This window comes from Dendrobium catenatum, unplaced genomic scaffold (assembly GCF_001605985.2).
Source record: "Dendrobium catenatum unplaced genomic scaffold, ASM160598v2 fragScaff_scaffold_490, whole genome shotgun sequence".
Classification (NCBI taxonomy): Eukaryota; Viridiplantae; Streptophyta; class Magnoliopsida; order Asparagales; family Orchidaceae; genus Dendrobium; species Dendrobium catenatum.
In genome coordinates, this window is record NW_021318952.1 from 594,676 (window position 1) to 612,552 (window position 17,877).

The 17,877-nt window shown below is 35.5% G+C and overlaps 1 protein-coding gene across 1 annotated transcript in view; it reads left to right on the forward strand.

Moving 5' to 3' along the window:
* The first annotated feature begins 390 nt into the window (after nt 1-390).
* The window catches only part of LOC110114224 (pentatricopeptide repeat-containing protein MRL1, chloroplastic), a 46,473-nt gene continuing 28,986 nt past the window's right edge, over nt 391-17,877 (forward strand). Inside the window, exons 1-9 of the mRNA XM_020847026.2 lie at nt 391-735; nt 3,524-4,298; nt 4,431-4,671; nt 4,853-4,916; nt 8,066-8,210; nt 8,306-8,421; nt 15,792-15,920; nt 16,040-16,213; nt 16,349-16,513. Coding sequence (XP_020702685.1) covers nt 418-735; nt 3,524-4,298; nt 4,431-4,671; nt 4,853-4,916; nt 8,066-8,210; nt 8,306-8,421; nt 15,792-15,920; nt 16,040-16,213; nt 16,349-16,513 — 2,127 coding nt within the window. The 5' untranslated portion in view covers nt 391-417. The remainder of the gene's footprint in view (nt 736-3,523; nt 4,299-4,430; nt 4,672-4,852; nt 4,917-8,065; nt 8,211-8,305; nt 8,422-15,791; nt 15,921-16,039; nt 16,214-16,348; nt 16,514-17,877) is intronic.

The window sequence follows — 17,877 nt, forward strand, 5'->3', positions numbered from 1 at the left end:
TTATTAAACTCTATATATAGAGCTCTAGGCTGTAACGAAAAGGGTTAACAGGAAATAATATAATTCTTTCTTTCTCTGAGTTGTCTTGTCCACTTGCTCTTATCTTCTTTATTCTTGTTTCAAGAAAGCTGAGAACTGTGTTCTCGGTTTCTTCAGACTTTCTTATAATTTTTGTACTTAAAAAATAATTTTAAAAAACTGTCTCAAACAAAACATTAGCCAAGCCCATGAGATTTAGCCAAATCTTTATGGCTCATATTTTCCATCCTGCCGCTCCTGCCCATGTAAGCGAAACGGCCACTAGGTGGTCCCAGAACCATCAAGCTGGATGGTTTATCCTTTTTTCTCCTCACTTCCCAGCCTAGAGCTTTACAACCCACTCATCCACTCCGTTCCCCTTCTCCTTCCCCTATTTCCATGGATTTGATCTTATCCGCCAAACCCCATGGCCTTATACCCTTCGCCGCCTCTCCCAGCTTCCAACTACATAGTCTTTTCCGTCGAGAATTCCTTGGATGCGGCATTCAGCTCAGAACCTCGGGCCTCCGATACCGAGCCGTCCGCGGGAAGCTAGGGTTTCAAACCCTTTCTCCCCGCTGCGTCACATTCCAGGATTGCGTCCTGCAGAGTTCCGTTATTGTGATAGCCGCGACAGTTGCTGCCTTCGCAGTGATTGAATTGATCCACCTTAATCGTAATGGAGGAGGAAGCAGTGACAAGGACATTGGAAGTCAGGTCAGTATTGTTAATTTTGTGGTTTCCTAATTGCGGTGTCCTTGATATAATATAATTGATGTCTATAGTTATTGGAGAAGCATGAGAAGAAAAAAAAAAAAAAATACTTGATCACAAATGCTTCAAGGGTATACGAAATAATTTAAGGTATCACAGTTTGTGAAGGCAAGTGATCGAGTTTAGTTCCACTTATTGTAATAGAGCAAGGTTTTGAATGTTGATGGACTAGTTCTTTACTCTAACACATTGGCTTTAGGTTTTTGGTTAGATAGGTGTCTCGCCACGTGTGCAGCAGATCCGAATTATGGCTTAGTGGTCCATGCTCTTGAGTCTTGACAAGTGGTGTTAAAGTCCAAGATGTTATCAAGTTTGGACGACTGGTGCAAATTTTTTTATCCACTGGTATATTGGGACCTTCTTAGCTTTTAGTGATCCACTCTCTCATTTAAGTTGTTATGAGAGCCAAAGTTTGGCTGAGTATGTGTGATTGATTTAATTTGCAGTTGTCATGATCTTAGTGATTGCTCTCATAATTGAGCAAATTTGAGCAGCAATTCCAATGCATGCTCTTTGATGAGTTCACTCCTATCCATGTTGTAGAGTGGGCTTATTGTTGTTTCTATTGCTACAATGTTTGTTTGAAGTTGAAAGTTTTTTTTAATCTGAAAGTGAGGGTTGATGACATGATGAAGAAATATATTGTAAACTAGAAAATTACAAAGGCACTCGAGCGTATTGAGTTTAGTCATATGTTATGTATGGATGTTTCTAGAGCTTTGATATGTAAGTGGCTGCCTATTACCTATATGTTTAGGGTTCATAGTTGAAGCAAGTCACACATTGCCATATGAACATTGTTATATGATCCACATTCAATTGAACTGCCTTATTGGTGATTTCAAATTTTCTCCATGGAATGGCTAAAAATTAAAAATGGAACTAAAGATCAGCTGTGTTTTGTAGTAAGTATAGGATGTGTCAGTTTAAGTTATAAGTCTTTATTTGGTCCTAAATTATTTCATGCTTCAATGATAATAGTGCTGTTGTCACCATTTTCTGACTTGCTCGTGGAATTGTTGATACAGGCTTGTATTTGAGGTAAATTGGTATAATTGCATTCATTGCACTCTTACCCATTCTAGTAATAGATGTGAAGTTGATCTATTATATAATGTCCAAACTTGTGAAAAAAGTTCTTAACCATTCCAAAGATTAGCGGCGAGAATGATCAAATTTTTAGTTGATCCACCCCTGGATTGAAATTGGCTAAATATATATAGCCTGGCTCAAAATTGGCTAGAAGACATATAGTTGGCTTAAATTGGCATCTGGCTTGAACTGATTCATTTTTTAGTTAGCTCAGCTTGAATCAACTCAAATTCAACCCAGCTCAACTTTGAATATAACCATCTCAAAATCATTTTATATATATATAAGATTGAACTAAGACAAAAATTTGCCTTTTAGCTGAACTCATTTAGCTCGATTTGTGCTTTTGATTTGAGCTAAAAATTGATTTGATCAAGGTAAATTTTCAACCCAACCAAATAGGGGCTATATTGACACCAACTTTTTCTACCTTTGAATCCTTATGCCCATTTTCAACTTGGAGCTCAGGTGGAATGATATATACTTCGAAGCAAGTGAGGAGGGGTGAGGGAAGTTTGAAGGGTTGGAATCATTGAAATCATCATTTTATTCTTCATTGCTTATGTTTAAATGAGAGATTGCTTTTCGATTATGTTCTTCTCATTATAAATGGCTACAACTTGGTCAACCTAAATCATAATAAAGTAAAAGACTGTGACATTGAAATTGACAATCAGGTGAGTTTTTATAATTTGTGGTTTACTAATTACATCACTTGTAATTTATGCTAATTGATGTCTTTTAGTACCGAAAACGACATGAGAAGATAAATTTGCTAGGTCAGGATTATTTCAAGTGTACATGTCTAATGTGATATACTTGCATTTAATTAGGCTTTTATTTCACATATGCCTGTCAGTTAGGGTAGAAATATGTTTAATTATTAGCATAACCATAAATATTGACAAAATTATTTTTTGCTTTATCAGGGCAAATATGGTTGAGTAATTTACTCAATTACTGTATTGTATATTTGTATGTTATAGTTTAATTCCTATATAATGGTCAGTTTTCTTACTTCAGTCTTCCGAAAGTCGGATGAAAAAAAAAAACAAAAGTTGTAATAACTGTGCCCAAAGTTAAATGAGGAAGCTTTTATGTCAAAATTAATTGCTTTTATAACTTTTTTTCCTTTGTGAAATCCATATCAATCATAAATGATTGACTCCCTTTTTTGTCCTGTGGATGTTACTGTTAATACGACGTAGCTATTCCTCACCATTTTGGCTCCTGTTAATGGTGCATCTGAATTTTCTTAATCTTATCGATTACATTTGTTGCTTGTCTTCATACGCTATCCACTATTCATTTAACTTTATCTAGTTTTAGAATCAAGTCATCGCTGTTCGTTATGGACAGTGTAGCAACTGTTTATTCTCGTTCGGCTACCTCTCTGTCCTGATGCTTTTCTCTACATTGCTTTTGATAGCTTGAGCATGGTGTTGTTTGTTGTCTGCCTACATGTACACTTCTCTGTGCTTGCCAAATGCAGCCATGCTTTTGATGGACTATGTATGCTTTATTTAAAGTTTATCCCAATCGGTATTCGGTAATTAGGGTTTTGAATTTTGTTCTCTAAACTATACACTTTGATCTAACTTATCATCATATCTTTATATATCCTTTGTGTTCGCAACAGGAAATCTCTGATGCTTTGGTATGCGGTGAGATGTCTGAAGATACCATCATTCCACTGCAGGAATGCATTGGGAAACCGGCTTTATCAAGTGAATCTCTTAGCAAATTGCCTTCTATTTGTGATAGAATGAACTTTTCTTCTAGAGCGCTGAAAGTTATTTCTTCAACAAAGGATCATTCCTTCGTTTGTGATGATGGTGAACTCTTGAACCCTCAGATAACAGGGTTATCTCTGGATGTATTAAATAAGGAATTGCATCCAGTTGATGAAAAGTTTACTTTGTTCCCAATGTCTAGCATGTTGGTCCAAACCAAAGTTGGTGGTTCAGTGGGTCCTTTGATTATTGGCCAAGTAGAATCAAGGGAGAAAGGTAGTGTTGTTTTAGATGAGTCAGACATCATGCCAGAAAAGCTAGAAAAAGGTCTTTCAGATAGCGGTGTGCACTCTTTGAAGGCTTTTCATATATCTAATTTCTTTGTGGTCCCAGTGAAGAGCATGCAGAGAGAATTCAATCAAAATTATTATGATAGGACAAAGCGACATATAGTTAATGGAAGTAAGCTTCTGGATTCAAACCTCAATGCAGATCATATATCTACTGAAGAGGCTTATGATTGCGGTAAAGAACAATCTGAGGTCAGGTCTCTATCGTGTTTCAATAACTTGTACGAGAAACCTCTCAATCTCATTCTTCAGAATGGCAGTGATTATTATGATTTAAAGCTTTCTGTGAAGAGGGCAGAAGTCCTTGAGAAAGGTTCTTCAAAACCTGCAGGTTAAGCTCAGCTTATGCTTGCTAATTCGATATGTTATCCATCATTGCAAATTTATATTGCCTCTGCTCACTAAAGTTATGACAAATGCTTTTACTTTTGATCTGATTTGCTTGTTTAATAATTTATTGCAGCAAATTCTGATCTTCCAGAACGACAGGCCCTTTTTATGTGCTTCAAGAAAACTTTCAATAGTAATGAGAAGGGACTAACCGATGGCTGTAGATCCATACAGGATATTGATAGAAGTTTCATGTGCAAAAAAGATAACAAACCCTTGTCTAGATTCTTTCAACCAAATGGAGGACTTGTAAAAGATTCAAGCAGTCTGGAAAGTTACTTAAGAACCTATGAATGCTTATTAAGGGATGCGAGGTAGAATATGAGCATGGTTTTGCAGATTTTTTTTGTTAAAATGCACTATTTTGTAAGGAGCAATCTCAAAAATTTCAGATGAGTTAAACTAAGACCATTTATAAGTTTATACATTTTTTATTTTTTACTAGCTTTCTTCTGTGAAAGTATGTCTCTGAATCACTTGAAATGCTGCATCTAGATTAAAAGACTGTTTAGATTTGTTGGAGAGTTTGGAAAGAAAGGGGCTTCTGGATATGGACAAGGTATCATGTTTTTTCTCCACCTTGTCTTTTTGTTTTAGTCCTTATCTTCAATGTGACTTAAGAGCTCATTTTGTTAGGAAATATGTGTTAAATTTAGAAAATTGTAGAGGGAAAAGCTTAATTTCATCATACAAAGTTATCTCTATTTATAGATCTATACAAGATGTCTTAATAAAGAAACAAATAACTACAGAATCATGCATAATTGCCTTAATATAATCCTTCTTAAATCAACCACTCAAATATAGAAGGAGATCAGCGTGATCTAGGTGAGCCTCCTATGGGTTCCCATCCTGGCCGTTTGATCAAGTGTCAAGGGATGGCTGAGATTGGCATGATCCAAGTAAGCCTCCCACAAATTTCCATCCTAGCAGTGGGATAAAGTGTCGAGGGATAGATGGGATTTTAACACTCCTCCTCAAGCTAGGGGAATACAAATTTGTTATTCAGAGCCTGGTAATTAGTCACACAAAAGTAGAGTTATAAAGTTCTTTGGTGCACCATAGAGTCCTCCATTTGGTGAAAACTTTGGGAGGAGTTAGGTTTGAACATTACTACATCGACAAATGATAGCGATGAAGGCTATATAAATGAAGCCTGCAAGGTGCGGGGCAACAATGAAGGCTGTGTTGAACAGAAGCCCTCAAGATATCAGAAATGGCAATAAAGGCCGGTGGCGGGATAATAGGGATAGTGAGTTAATTATCCTTCAGGTCCGTCTCCCTCTCGGTTCTCAAGGGAAGGCCTGCAGGCACGACAACAAAAAAGAAAAGAAAAATTTTAGGGTTGCGGCAAGCTTCAAGGACAGGAGCAGAAACACACGTCTCTAGCGACTCAACACTCAACACGTAGATCTCCTCCTTCCCAGGTCATCCAACTCCACTTGAATAAACTCCTGTTCGATAGGCCAGTACAGGTGCACACAAAGCCTTTGATCCCTCTGGTCTAATCGTAAGAGAGAGTGCACGTCTTGCACCCTTGCTCCCGCATGAGAGGAAACTCTTGGCTCTTTCCAAACACACACAGGAGGAGGTCCTGTGCTCGCTTCTGCTAGGTCAACTCTGGACATCGCACGCAAGAGGAACCTTCCCGCTCGATCTCTCCTCGGCCTTGGATGCACGAATGTCCTCAAACTTTCGACAATCTAGACAAGTGGTGGGAACCGATATTCCTCAAAATTCCGACAATGAAGGCCAGTAGTGGGAACCCATATTCCTCAAAATTACGACAATGAAGGCTGGTGGAAAGACCAGTATTCCTCAGAATTCCAACAATGAAGACCGATTGTGGGAATCTAGATTCCTTAGAATTCCGACAATGAAGGCCGGTGGTGGGAACTCATATTCCTCAGAATTCTTGCAATCAAGGCTTGTGGTGAGAACTTGGAGAGCCAGCAAGCGCCAACTCCTTCAGGGTTAGATAAAGTGCTTCTAATATCTCGTTAGCCTCACCCTTGATATCGACGACCGACTCTCTTTTTAGGGAAGTAGTGTACTTCACCATATGCATGCTCACTAACTCTTCAGTCACCTTAAGCATGCACTAGACTATAACAGTGAACTACCTTACCACAAAGAAAGTCATCTTCTTCCCCACCACGCGCATCACCTGGTCAACTCCACATATCAGGACCATTCCATCAGCGAACTTCGAATTCAACAAACTGACTTTAGTTCAAACTCGACCGACAAGATTCTCAATAATGATTCTGTTAGCGATAGTGAAGAAGGTGAGAACGTAGGTTACAAAGTGGCGTTCATTCGATTTGAGGGATTGGTCCCGGTGGTGGAGATCTTGAGAGAGGTTGACTTCTTTTGCTATTTAGAAGGATGCTTCGGCCGTCTTGTACATCTCCCATATTCAAGGGTAGCGGATCGGGAATATGCAGAAGTGGTTGTGATTTGGGGCAAGGAGGGGCTCTTCGAGTGGAGGATTTGATGGCATGTACAATAACTCTTCAACCATTTGTTCCTTGCTTGGTTTGACTTCAGCACACGCACGAGGGTCGGTTGTCCCTTCTTAGGCACACACGTACGCAGTTCCTGCTTACTCCATCTCTTGATCCTTTTTTTTTTTCATTCAGTTCGGCCCCCAAGTAGGCACGCACGTGAGGGGTCTTGTGTGCCTTCGCTAGCTGCATGCAGCTCATTTGCTTGGCTGCTTTGGATGCCCACGAGTAGGAAGCAGAATGCAAGAACCGGCTCACCCTTGATCACACTCAGGATTAAATGCAATCCCGCTCAATCAGCACTTAGGCACACATGCAGAATCTTCTGGCCGCATGCCTCTCCTGTCCCATTCGGTTGCATACATGGGAGAGGGGTTTACGAGACGTTCGTATCTCTAGATCGAACGCAGAGACGGCGGGGTTCTTGCTCGACTCCTCCAAACGAGATGTACTAGATGTTCATCTCTCTCGATCAAACGAAGAAACCGCAGGATGAGGCACTCTCCCACTCTCGATTGGACATATGCATGAACGAACAAATCAGAATACACTCCCTTTCATTTATGAAGGAAAGACCGGGCCTTCCCTTATGAAAGTCCAACAGTAAAAAAACTCAGAATTCCGGCCAAGGCAATGAAGGCTCTGGTACGATGTTAAATTCAAAAAATTTAAGTGGGAAAGACTTAATTTTATCATAAAAAGTTATCCATATTTATAGATCTATATAAGATGTCTTAATAAAGAAACAAATAACTACATAATCATGCATAATTGTCTTAATATAATCATTCTTAAATCAGCCATCCAAATATAGAAGGAGATCGGCGTGATCTAGGTGAGCCTCCCATGGATTCCCATCCTGGCTGTCGGATCAAGTGTCAAGGGACGGCTTGGATTTAAGATCGGCATGATCTAGGTAAGCCTCCCACAGATTCCCATCTTGGCCGTGAATTCAAGCATCAAGGGATGGCTAGGATTTCTACAATATGTTTTGAAAAATGAAAGAATTGAGCAGATTAAGTCATCTGAATGCTTGCAGTTAGAAATCAATATTGGTTTTAAACTCCAAATCACCTTCAAAATTTGATGGTTTCATTTCACACTCAAAATAAGTGAGAATGAAATCATCATTTTTCTAAAATATATTTTCCATTTACAAACAGCCAAATGAACCCTTTATTTGTCTCTTCTTGTTGCTTAGGTCCATCACACACGGTTTCTATATGCTTGTAAGACCCAAAAGAAAGTCAAAGAGGCTTTTCGCTTTTGTAAACTTATCAACAAGCCGACGCTGAGCACATTTAACATGCTTTTATCTGTCTGTGCAAACTCACAGGATTTTGATGGTAATTCATTTATCTGCACCTTAGCAGACTTGAGTAATCTTAATTTACAGCCATTTTGAATTTTTAAATCCTTGATCTCTGCATTTTTTTTTCAGGAGCTTTTGAAGTGATGCTGCTAATTAAGGAGGCTAAGCTGAAACCTGATTGTAAACTTTACACCACTCTGATATCATCATGTGGGAAATGTGGAAAGGTTGACGCCATGTTTGAAGTATGTTAACCTACTCATTTCTACAACTATGGTAGCAATATATTGTTTAGAGAAACAGTACCATTTATAGTTATTAAGATGCCCATTTGCACTTCTTGCTATGTACATCCATATTTGTAATAAGGATATGCTGTTCTCCCGTTTGACATTTAGTTGTAGCCTGAATCAGGCTGTTAACTGATATGAAACACTTGAAGATCTCAAGTAATTCCTAACAATCTTCGGAAAACAGCGAGAAAATGCTTCCAAACTCCAATGAAAACCAGAAAAAACAATAATTTTCATTGCAATAATCAAAGATATGGAAGAAAATGGCAAGGTACAGTTGATCCTCAATTCGAGAGGAGAATCAATCTCTCCCAAATTCTCTAGACGCCGCTAGAGCCCAAAGGAAACCTAAATCTAATAGATCCCAAATTCAACCAAATTCAATATGCCCTAAACCTAGGAAAACAAACTACTTAATGCATACAATTCAAATTAAAGGAAATCTCTAAACAGTCCCTACATTTAATTTTCCTCCTAAACTTTCTCAAAAATCCTTCCTAAAAAGTTATGTGGAGATTTGCGGTCCGCTCGGCCTTCGCTGGAGAGGTGGAACTTTTGCCTCTGTTTGCCTGGTCCGGTCCCATGTGGACCGGCTGGACCGGTCTAACAATACTTCCCTCTCAAAGATCCATCTTGTTCGTAAGGTAGAAAGACGATACCCTCCTCCATTCCTTTTTCATCACAAATGGTAAGAACCTAAAAAGTTCGGTCCTTACACCTATGACCAGGCGTATACCTCTCGTCATATCTGAAACAGAGCCCCTTCACCATCTTCTCATGTAATTCCGTATCTGTGAGCTTCTTGAAGTTGTCCCAAGGTCTTCCTCTTGCAGTCTTTTCCTTCGAAGTCCCTCGAAGAGTATCCGGTGTTGGCTCCTTGGATTTCAATAAGGTGGTGGTCTTCGTGTACGGGCCTCCTGAGCTGCTGCCTCCTATCTCTCTCTCGAGGTGCCTCTAATCTTCTACCAATTGAGCCAGCTCTATAGCCTCTCCCAAGTCACGAGGCCTCATTATTCTAACCGTTGCCTAGATCTCTGGTGTCAATCCCTTCATGAAGTTCCCCTCTAGCACTTTCTCAAAAAGGCGGTTCAATCAGTTAGCAAGGTACTCGAACCTCTCCCGGTACTCATTATTGAACCATCTCGCGTCAAGTCAAAGAAGTGCTCGTAGAAGTCTTATCCCCTGCCGGTTCGGAAATGTTCTATCAAACAATTATTGAACTCCCTCCAACTCAATATGGATCGTCGCATGTCCCTCCATTGGTACCAAGCCAAAGCTTTCCCTTCCAAACATAGGTCTCCTACCATCAGTTTCTCCTTCTCTGTCAACCTATGTTGCACTGATACACGAATACGGCGATACGGATACGACACAATATGGATACGAGACACGCCAATTCTTAAAAATATAGGATACAGGTACGACGCGGACACGACATTAGAATTTATAAATCATATATAAAAATTAAGAAAACAATCAAAGCATAATATGTGACATTACAAAAAATGAAAGTAACATCATTTGTAGCTTTTTAGTTTATAATATCAAAATAAAAGTAAGCATTAAATGTCTAGTACAACAACATAAACATAAACATAAATTGTCTAGCACATGAAGTTTTAACTATTCAATAGAAGGAATGATATGATTAGCTTCTTCAGTGGTATGTCTTTGAACTTCTATATCATATTTAATAAATATCATAACTTATAATTCAGGCTCATCAAGTGAAAGATTAGCAATTTCTAATATTCCCATATCATTAAGAGACTCAAATCCATCTTGGAAATGAGAGAATCTCGCTCGTATCCACGGAAGTAAATACGACGGGTCTTTTTTTTTTCTTTTTTTTTTTGTTTTTCAATGGACACTCGTATCCGATACGCATGTCCTTTTGAAATTAAATAGTATTTTAATTGGATATGACAAAGGCTTATCCGACATGTATCAGTGCCGTGTCGGAGGTGTATCCGTGTATAGGTGTATCAGATACACCATGCCTTCATAAATAAGTGTATCAGTGCAACATAGCTGTCAACCCATTGACGACGAAATATCTTTCAACCTTGAAGATCCACCCGTGCGCATCTCCCCCTCAAAGATTGACATCTTCAATTTCCTCACCCTCGAATCGCCTCCGTTCCCTCTGTTCCCTCCATAATTTCCCATTCCCCAAGGGGGTGGTTTCCCCCCAAGTATCCCAATCATCCCTTTTACGTTCATACCCCAGCCTTTCATCAAATTCCAACATTCTTCTCTCAAATTCAGTACCCCTTGGATCATAACATACTCTTCCCCTTTCAAATCCAGCCCCCCTTGATCATAATTACCCTTTTCCCTTTCCAATATCGGCCCTCTCCTCTCCAAGTCAGTACATCTTCGATCTTGCCCTAACTCCTCACGCCTCTCATCATACCCTTTGCCCGGCTGCTCCTTAGAAATAGACTTTATGAGAGGTATTTTCTCTTCTCCCATTCGAGTCTCCACCTCCTGATCTCCCCTTTGCCTGATTGGCTTAGGGTTTTTCCCATCTCCATGGCTATCAACGCCTTCCCTCGCCTCCGACGGCGATATTTTGGTTTGACCCTCGAGCACTTTCTTCAATGCCTCCTCCAAGATTGAAAAATTTGAATCAAACTTATAATGGATGGCTAAAACATCTTTATTAAATATGAAACTTGAGTTTGGAGATTTGAAATTTAAGATTTCATTTGTCCAATCTCCACTTCGAGGCGTTCCTCCAACACATCCATTTTCTTGGCCGTCATTGATGCCCGAATTTTTGTAGAAATAAAAATCCGGACTTCGACCTTCAATAATAGCAATTTTCTTCTTCGAAATCCCAAGAATAACTACTGAAATTCACCAAAACAGCTATTAAAAGGTCCCAAAGACAGCTCTGATACCAATTTGGTAAGGAACACTTGAAGATCTCAAGTAATTCCTAACAATCTTCAGAAAACAGCAAGAAAACGCTTCCAAACTCCAATGAAAATCAGAAAAAAAATAATTTTTATTGCAATTATCAAAGATACAAAAGAAAATAGCAAGATACAGTTGATATTCAATTCAAGAGGAGGATCGATCTCTCCCAAATTCTCTAGACACCCAAAGGAAACCTAAACCTAAACGATCCCAAATTCAGCCAAATTCAAGATGCCCTAACCCTAGGAAAACAAACTACTTAATGCATACAAGTCAAAAGGAAATCTCTAAACAGTCCATGCATTCAAATTCCCTCCTAAACTTTCTAAAAAATCCTTCTTAATAAATTATGTGGGGATTTGTAGTCCGCTCGGCCTTCGCGGGAAAGGTGGAACTTCCACCTCTGTTCGCCTGGGCTGGTCTCGTGTGGACCGGCTGGATCGGTCCAATGGACCGGTCTAACATTTACTTGATAAGATTTACATGCAATGTACACGAATTAATGGATTAAAATTTCCTATTCTTAAGGTTTACTTGAAAGAATGAGGTTATTTTTCTCCAACTAGTTTAATTGCACGTGCACTTAGTGCACGCTATTGGGTCTTAAAAATAAATAAGAATATCATTAAAATAAAAAAATTAATAATATTATTATATAAAAATATGTAGTTAATTGTTATTTGAACTAAATTTAAAGAAGACCTATCTATTACATACCTAAAATTTTAATATAAATATTTAAATTTTTATCATTAAAGGTTAGAATGTTATTGAAGTAATATGGAAAAATATAAATATAAAATATAATATAAATAAAAAAAATCAAGACTTCAACACTAAAAATGTTTCTAAGAATCTTATATGAGGGAGTTTAAGCATAAATTATTATTTTGTTGGGCTCTATCAAAATATGCTGATACTTAATTTTCAACAATCAAGCATTATTTTAAACTATTAGATCCAATAGATCTAAAGAAATTATGAAACAAAAAAGTTTGATATTTCATAAGAGGATGGAAAGTCTTTGAGCATAATTTATAAAATATGTCATACGATTGTGAGGACTACTTACCTCTAAACTATAAACATTATATGTCTAAATTTAAAATAATATTAAAGTGGAACTAAAAGTAAATTACATGATAAAAATAAATAAAGTTTGAATAGGAGTAAAATTTATATAGTGATTTTATGCTTTTAAAATTATTTATATATTGTTGAAAATAATTACGTTTAGTCAAAATTTATTACAACAATCCCAAATTTTTTTTGAATTTCAGTTTTAGACCATCAAATTAGGTTTGAATCACTTCAAAATCATCAAGCCAAATGAATTCATCAAATATCAATTGAAATCACTAAAACTAAACCTACAAATTATTAGTTATCAATAAAAATATAATATTGGCTTTCAAAAATTGTCAAAATCATCAACTTAAAATAATGTTTTTAATTAATAAATTTTAAATAAATATGATCGAATCTAAACCTCAAACTCATTAAAATTGTCAAATTCAAAGAGTGTGAAGCAATGATAGCGCTAGGAGCCAAACCAAAAATATAATGAATTATAATTGTATTGCGTAATGCTTCTATAAAATAATTTTACATCTTAATAAATATAATCAAGAAAAATCAAAATGAGTTGATGCAGGAAGAAGGTAACATCAACAACAACCAGTAGAATAATTTGTTCGGGAATAGTTGAAGGAATGGCGATCATGACTATAGCACCCACATCAGCAATCAAGGTGATGATATCCACAATACAGACAGTGATAAGATATTTATCTAAAGCAATTGATTAGAATCAACAAAATAAGTTTGAAATACCAACAAATTTTGAAATAAGAAATGTATTTCTTATATAAATAGAAATAAAAAATATTTAGTAAGAATGTCCTATTAACTAATATCTATTATTGAACAATAATATTTAAGATAACTAAAAAACGTTTGCCAGCACTATAAGGAGGCAAATTTTAAATCAATATTATGTTAACAGTTTTAGAAATGACATTTCTTTATTATATTTAAATGAGAATTTGGCTCTTAACAGGACATAATGAAGAAAAAGGCCAACCACCTGTAGTGAGATAAATGCTTGATGTTCATATTGTTGTTGTATAAGCAATGAGATTAATGCATAACATAAAGTAATGCGATTGACTAATTAATAAATATTTTAGTAAGATAGAATAGAAAATGCAGATGTAAAAACACATATAAGTTAAAAAAAAAGAAAAAAGAAATAAAATTGAAAAGGAATCAAAGTCAATCTGATAAAACGGAAAAATTTTGTAACAATGGTATGAAAAAATTACTTAAAAAAAAATTCAAGTTTATTTTAGTTGAAGTGACACTTATCTTCAACTAAAGAATAACATAAAATTTTTCTGTTCCTTATAAAATTTATGAAACTCTAACAACCAAGAGTATATGATAATGTCGAAATGGGAGCTTGTTGGGAGAAAACTTTGATGTAACCAAATTCGTGTTAAGGAGAAGATGATTTTGCAAGGGTAGTCGAAACGGAGAATGAGCGAGAGCTCTTGAATATTATAAATTCAAATACAAACTTAAAAAAGTGACCTCATACTCAATTCAATTTGAAAGTTTAAGAGCAATTTAGAATTTGAAGAGAGAAATTGAAAAGAATTCGAGGAGATACTGTCGGAGATGTCGGAGATGAATGAGATGAACGAGAGATGGGGCGGCCACATTGGACATTTGTTAGAGATTTCAAGGGAGAAATCAAAATTTAATGTGCTGGACGATTTTTGATTAAATTTTGATAATTAAAAAGGGCTAATTTAATAGAATATTACTTTTCTCATATTTGAAAGTTACAATTTAGAATTTCAAGGGAGATATTTGAATTTATTGGACAGTTACAATTAACTTTAATATCATTCTTTTATTAGATTTGAACATGAATGGATCATTGAAATTGATAAAAAATTAAAAAATGAATAATTTAGTTGGTGTTGCAGAATAATAAATATTTAAAGAATTGAAGCGTTGTTAAAAGTTTCAAGTGAGAAATATCAATTTATAGGATTTTTAATATTTAATTTTGGTGACTAATGGATTATTGAAGTTGATATAAACAAAGAGCCAATTTAATAGGTATAGCAGAATGATAGAAATAAAAAGAGTAGTTCATATTAAAATTTAAAAGCTTAAAAAATTAAAATACTAAATTTCCATCAAATAATTAATAATACATTTCATCAATTAATATTTATTCCTTAATAATTATAAATGCTCTAGCTTTCAAAACCAAAAGGTCAAAAATAAAAAATCTAAATTAATTAGATAGTTAATTACTGTATTATAATTAATTAATAAATCACATTAAATATTTTTAAAATTTAAAATTATATAATTTATCTACAACGGAATTTAAAAAATCAATACTGAAAGTAATTTTCATAATTCAAATTATAAAATAATTAAACATTTTAATAATTATAATTAATCTTGATAATTGATGCGCAACAAGTATAATTAATGAATACAAACTTCAAAATCTTGATAATTGTTGTGAAGCTAGCATTATAATTTATTAATTGACATTTATTCTTTAATGACTATTAAACTTCTATAAATTTCATAACTGACATTTTGAAAATAAAAAATTTATAGTAATTAATTAATTAATTATTACATTATTATTTAAATATTTTTATGTAAAATCTAATTAAATTGAAATGGATAAATTTGAATGGTTGAGATTTAAAGTAATAAGAGTTAAATGAAAGGTCAGGATTTTGTTTGGGAAGAAACTGATGCCACTTTTATAATAGTAGTATAGATATCCTTCATGGGAATCTGGCACATGTTATGAATTTACACAAGGCATTCAATTTGCCTAAGATTAGCGGACTATGCCTATGAAATTCAGCTTCTAGGCCTCTGAAATGTGGTTGGCATGTGATATGATTTAGCCTCCTGTACTAAACTTGGAGATTTATGTCTTGGGCCTACATGTCTGTATGCTAATTTATGTCAATTCCTAGCTTTGGTGCAGTTGCATTTTAAATTTGAGTCTTTCTAAATAACTAGCATTTTATTTTGAAGATGGTTAAAGAAGTTTATTACCTGTTTTACTGGTTTATCTATGATCTTTTATGAGCCCTTTTTCTGCTGCTTTAGTTTTTTTTTCTCATACCTCAACTATATGTATCATTAACTTTAACTAGTTTAATTTGGTTTTGAGAGTTACATTTTGAAGCTTTGGGCACCTTTATTACTGCTAGATTCGTCATCCGGTAGCGTCAATTTTAATTTATGAAGAATGGACGCCAACTGATATTTATTAAGTTTTGCACTGTTTATTCCTGCAATTCCTTTATCTGTCATTTTCATCAAAATCTTAAATTTTCTTCTTAAAGGTCTTTCACGAAATGGTTAATGCTGGAGTTGAGCCGAATGTCAATACTTATGGTGCACTGATCGATGGCTGTGCCAGAGCTGGGCAAGTTGCCAAAGCATTTGGTGCTTATGGAATTATGAGATCCAAGGTCTGATACTGATATCTCATAAATTTTTGAGCCCATGCATTTTATAACTCCTCAGTTGCATTTGACTGACTTGAGGTGTTGTAATAGCTTCCAGCTTAACAAAGTCTTATCTGCAGTAGAATGTGCAACCAGATCGAGTTGTATTCAATGCACTAATCACAGCATGCGGTCGTTCAGGAGCACTTGATCGTGCTTTTGATGTCTTAGCTGAGATGAGAGCAGAACCTAAACCAATAGACCCTGATCATGTCACTATTGGTGCCCTGGTGAAAACTTGTATTCAAGCTGGTCAGGTATTATTCTTATTTGAAAGTGGCAGGTTATACACACTATTTTAGGCTTTTTAATAATGTCTAGTCTTGGCTTTATTCTATTTTCCAATATCTGACTTTTGTCAGCATTGATACTGCTGACCTATGATCCTTCAGGCCAAAAGGGCACGCGAAGTGTACAAAATGCTTCGTCTATATAACATAAAAGGCACTCCTGATGTTTACACAATTGCTGTCAATAGCTGCAGTCAGAATGGTGATTTGGAATTTGCCCTTAGCATATACGAGGATATGAAAAAGAATGGCGTGTTGCCTGATGAGGTAGTACTCCGTGAATTTGTTATTTTAATTCTCTTGAACATATATCCTTTTTACTATAACATGATTAAGCATGAAACCTGATTCTTCTGCATTAGTTACTGCATAATGTATAATGCTCCTACTTATTTTGAATTTTAGTCTGTTCATTTCTTAACAAATCCACGTGGTGGGTCACTTTTAATTGTTAATTATTAAGAGGAATGTTTTAAATAAGTAGAGCATGTTGAGGCTTGGTACAGATGAATAATATTTCATTTGTTTACTGAATTATTATATTTCACCAATTAGTTTTTCTTATAACCGTCTGCAGATTAGGCAGTCCTTGTGCTTGCCGGAACCTCTTCTTTCTCTAAATTGAATGGGCCAAAAATTGATCTTTATGCATTATTTCTAAGGTCTATGATTAAAAATTATCTAAATGAGTTTTTTGTTATAATTGTTGTACCTGATAATGTTCCAATAGAGGTGTGGAAATGCTTGAGAGATGAAAGAATTTTTTGGCTCACTAAAATTTTTAATATTATTTTGAAGACTAAAAAGATACCAGATGAATGGAGAATAAGTGTGTTGATTCCTATTTTTAAGAATAAAGGTGATGCACAATATTTTGCAAATTATAGAATAATTAAGTTATGGAGCATAGGTTGCGGTGTGAAACTGACGTTGCTCAAAATCAATTTAGATTCATGCCGGGTAGGTCTACAATGGAAGCTATACATTTATTGAGAGGTTTGACGGAGAAGTATAAAGAGAATAAGGAGGATCTACGTATGATATTTATTGATTTAGAGAAAACATATGATAAAGTTTAAAGAGAAGTGCCATGGAGAGTTCTAGTAAAGAAAGGGTTAATAATGCTTATATTTAAGTCATTAAGGGTATGTATGCATGAGCTGTTACTTGTGTTCAAACACAAGGTGGTTTGACTAAGTGTTTTCCATATCTTTTTTGCTTTAGTCATGGATGTTCTCACTAGACATTTGCAAGAGGTTGTATCCTGGTGTATGCTTTTTGCTAATGATATTCTTCTTGTTGATAAGACTAGAGAGGGAGTTGAAGGTAAACATGAATTATGGAGGTCAACCTTAGATTCTAAAGGCTTTTGTTTGAGTAGATCTAAAACTGAATATATGGAGTGTAATTTTAATAATAATTGTTCTAGTGGGTGATTGTGACTTTGGGTGATCAAGTCATTAATAAGAGTACACATTTTAGATATCTTGGGTCTATTGTTCAGTTCAGAGTGATGGTGAAATAGATGGAGATATTATTAGTATAATTCAAGTTGAATGGTTGAAGTGACCGAATGCATCGGGCTTGTTGTGTGATAGAGTTGTCCCCCTCAAACTTAATGGAAAATTCTA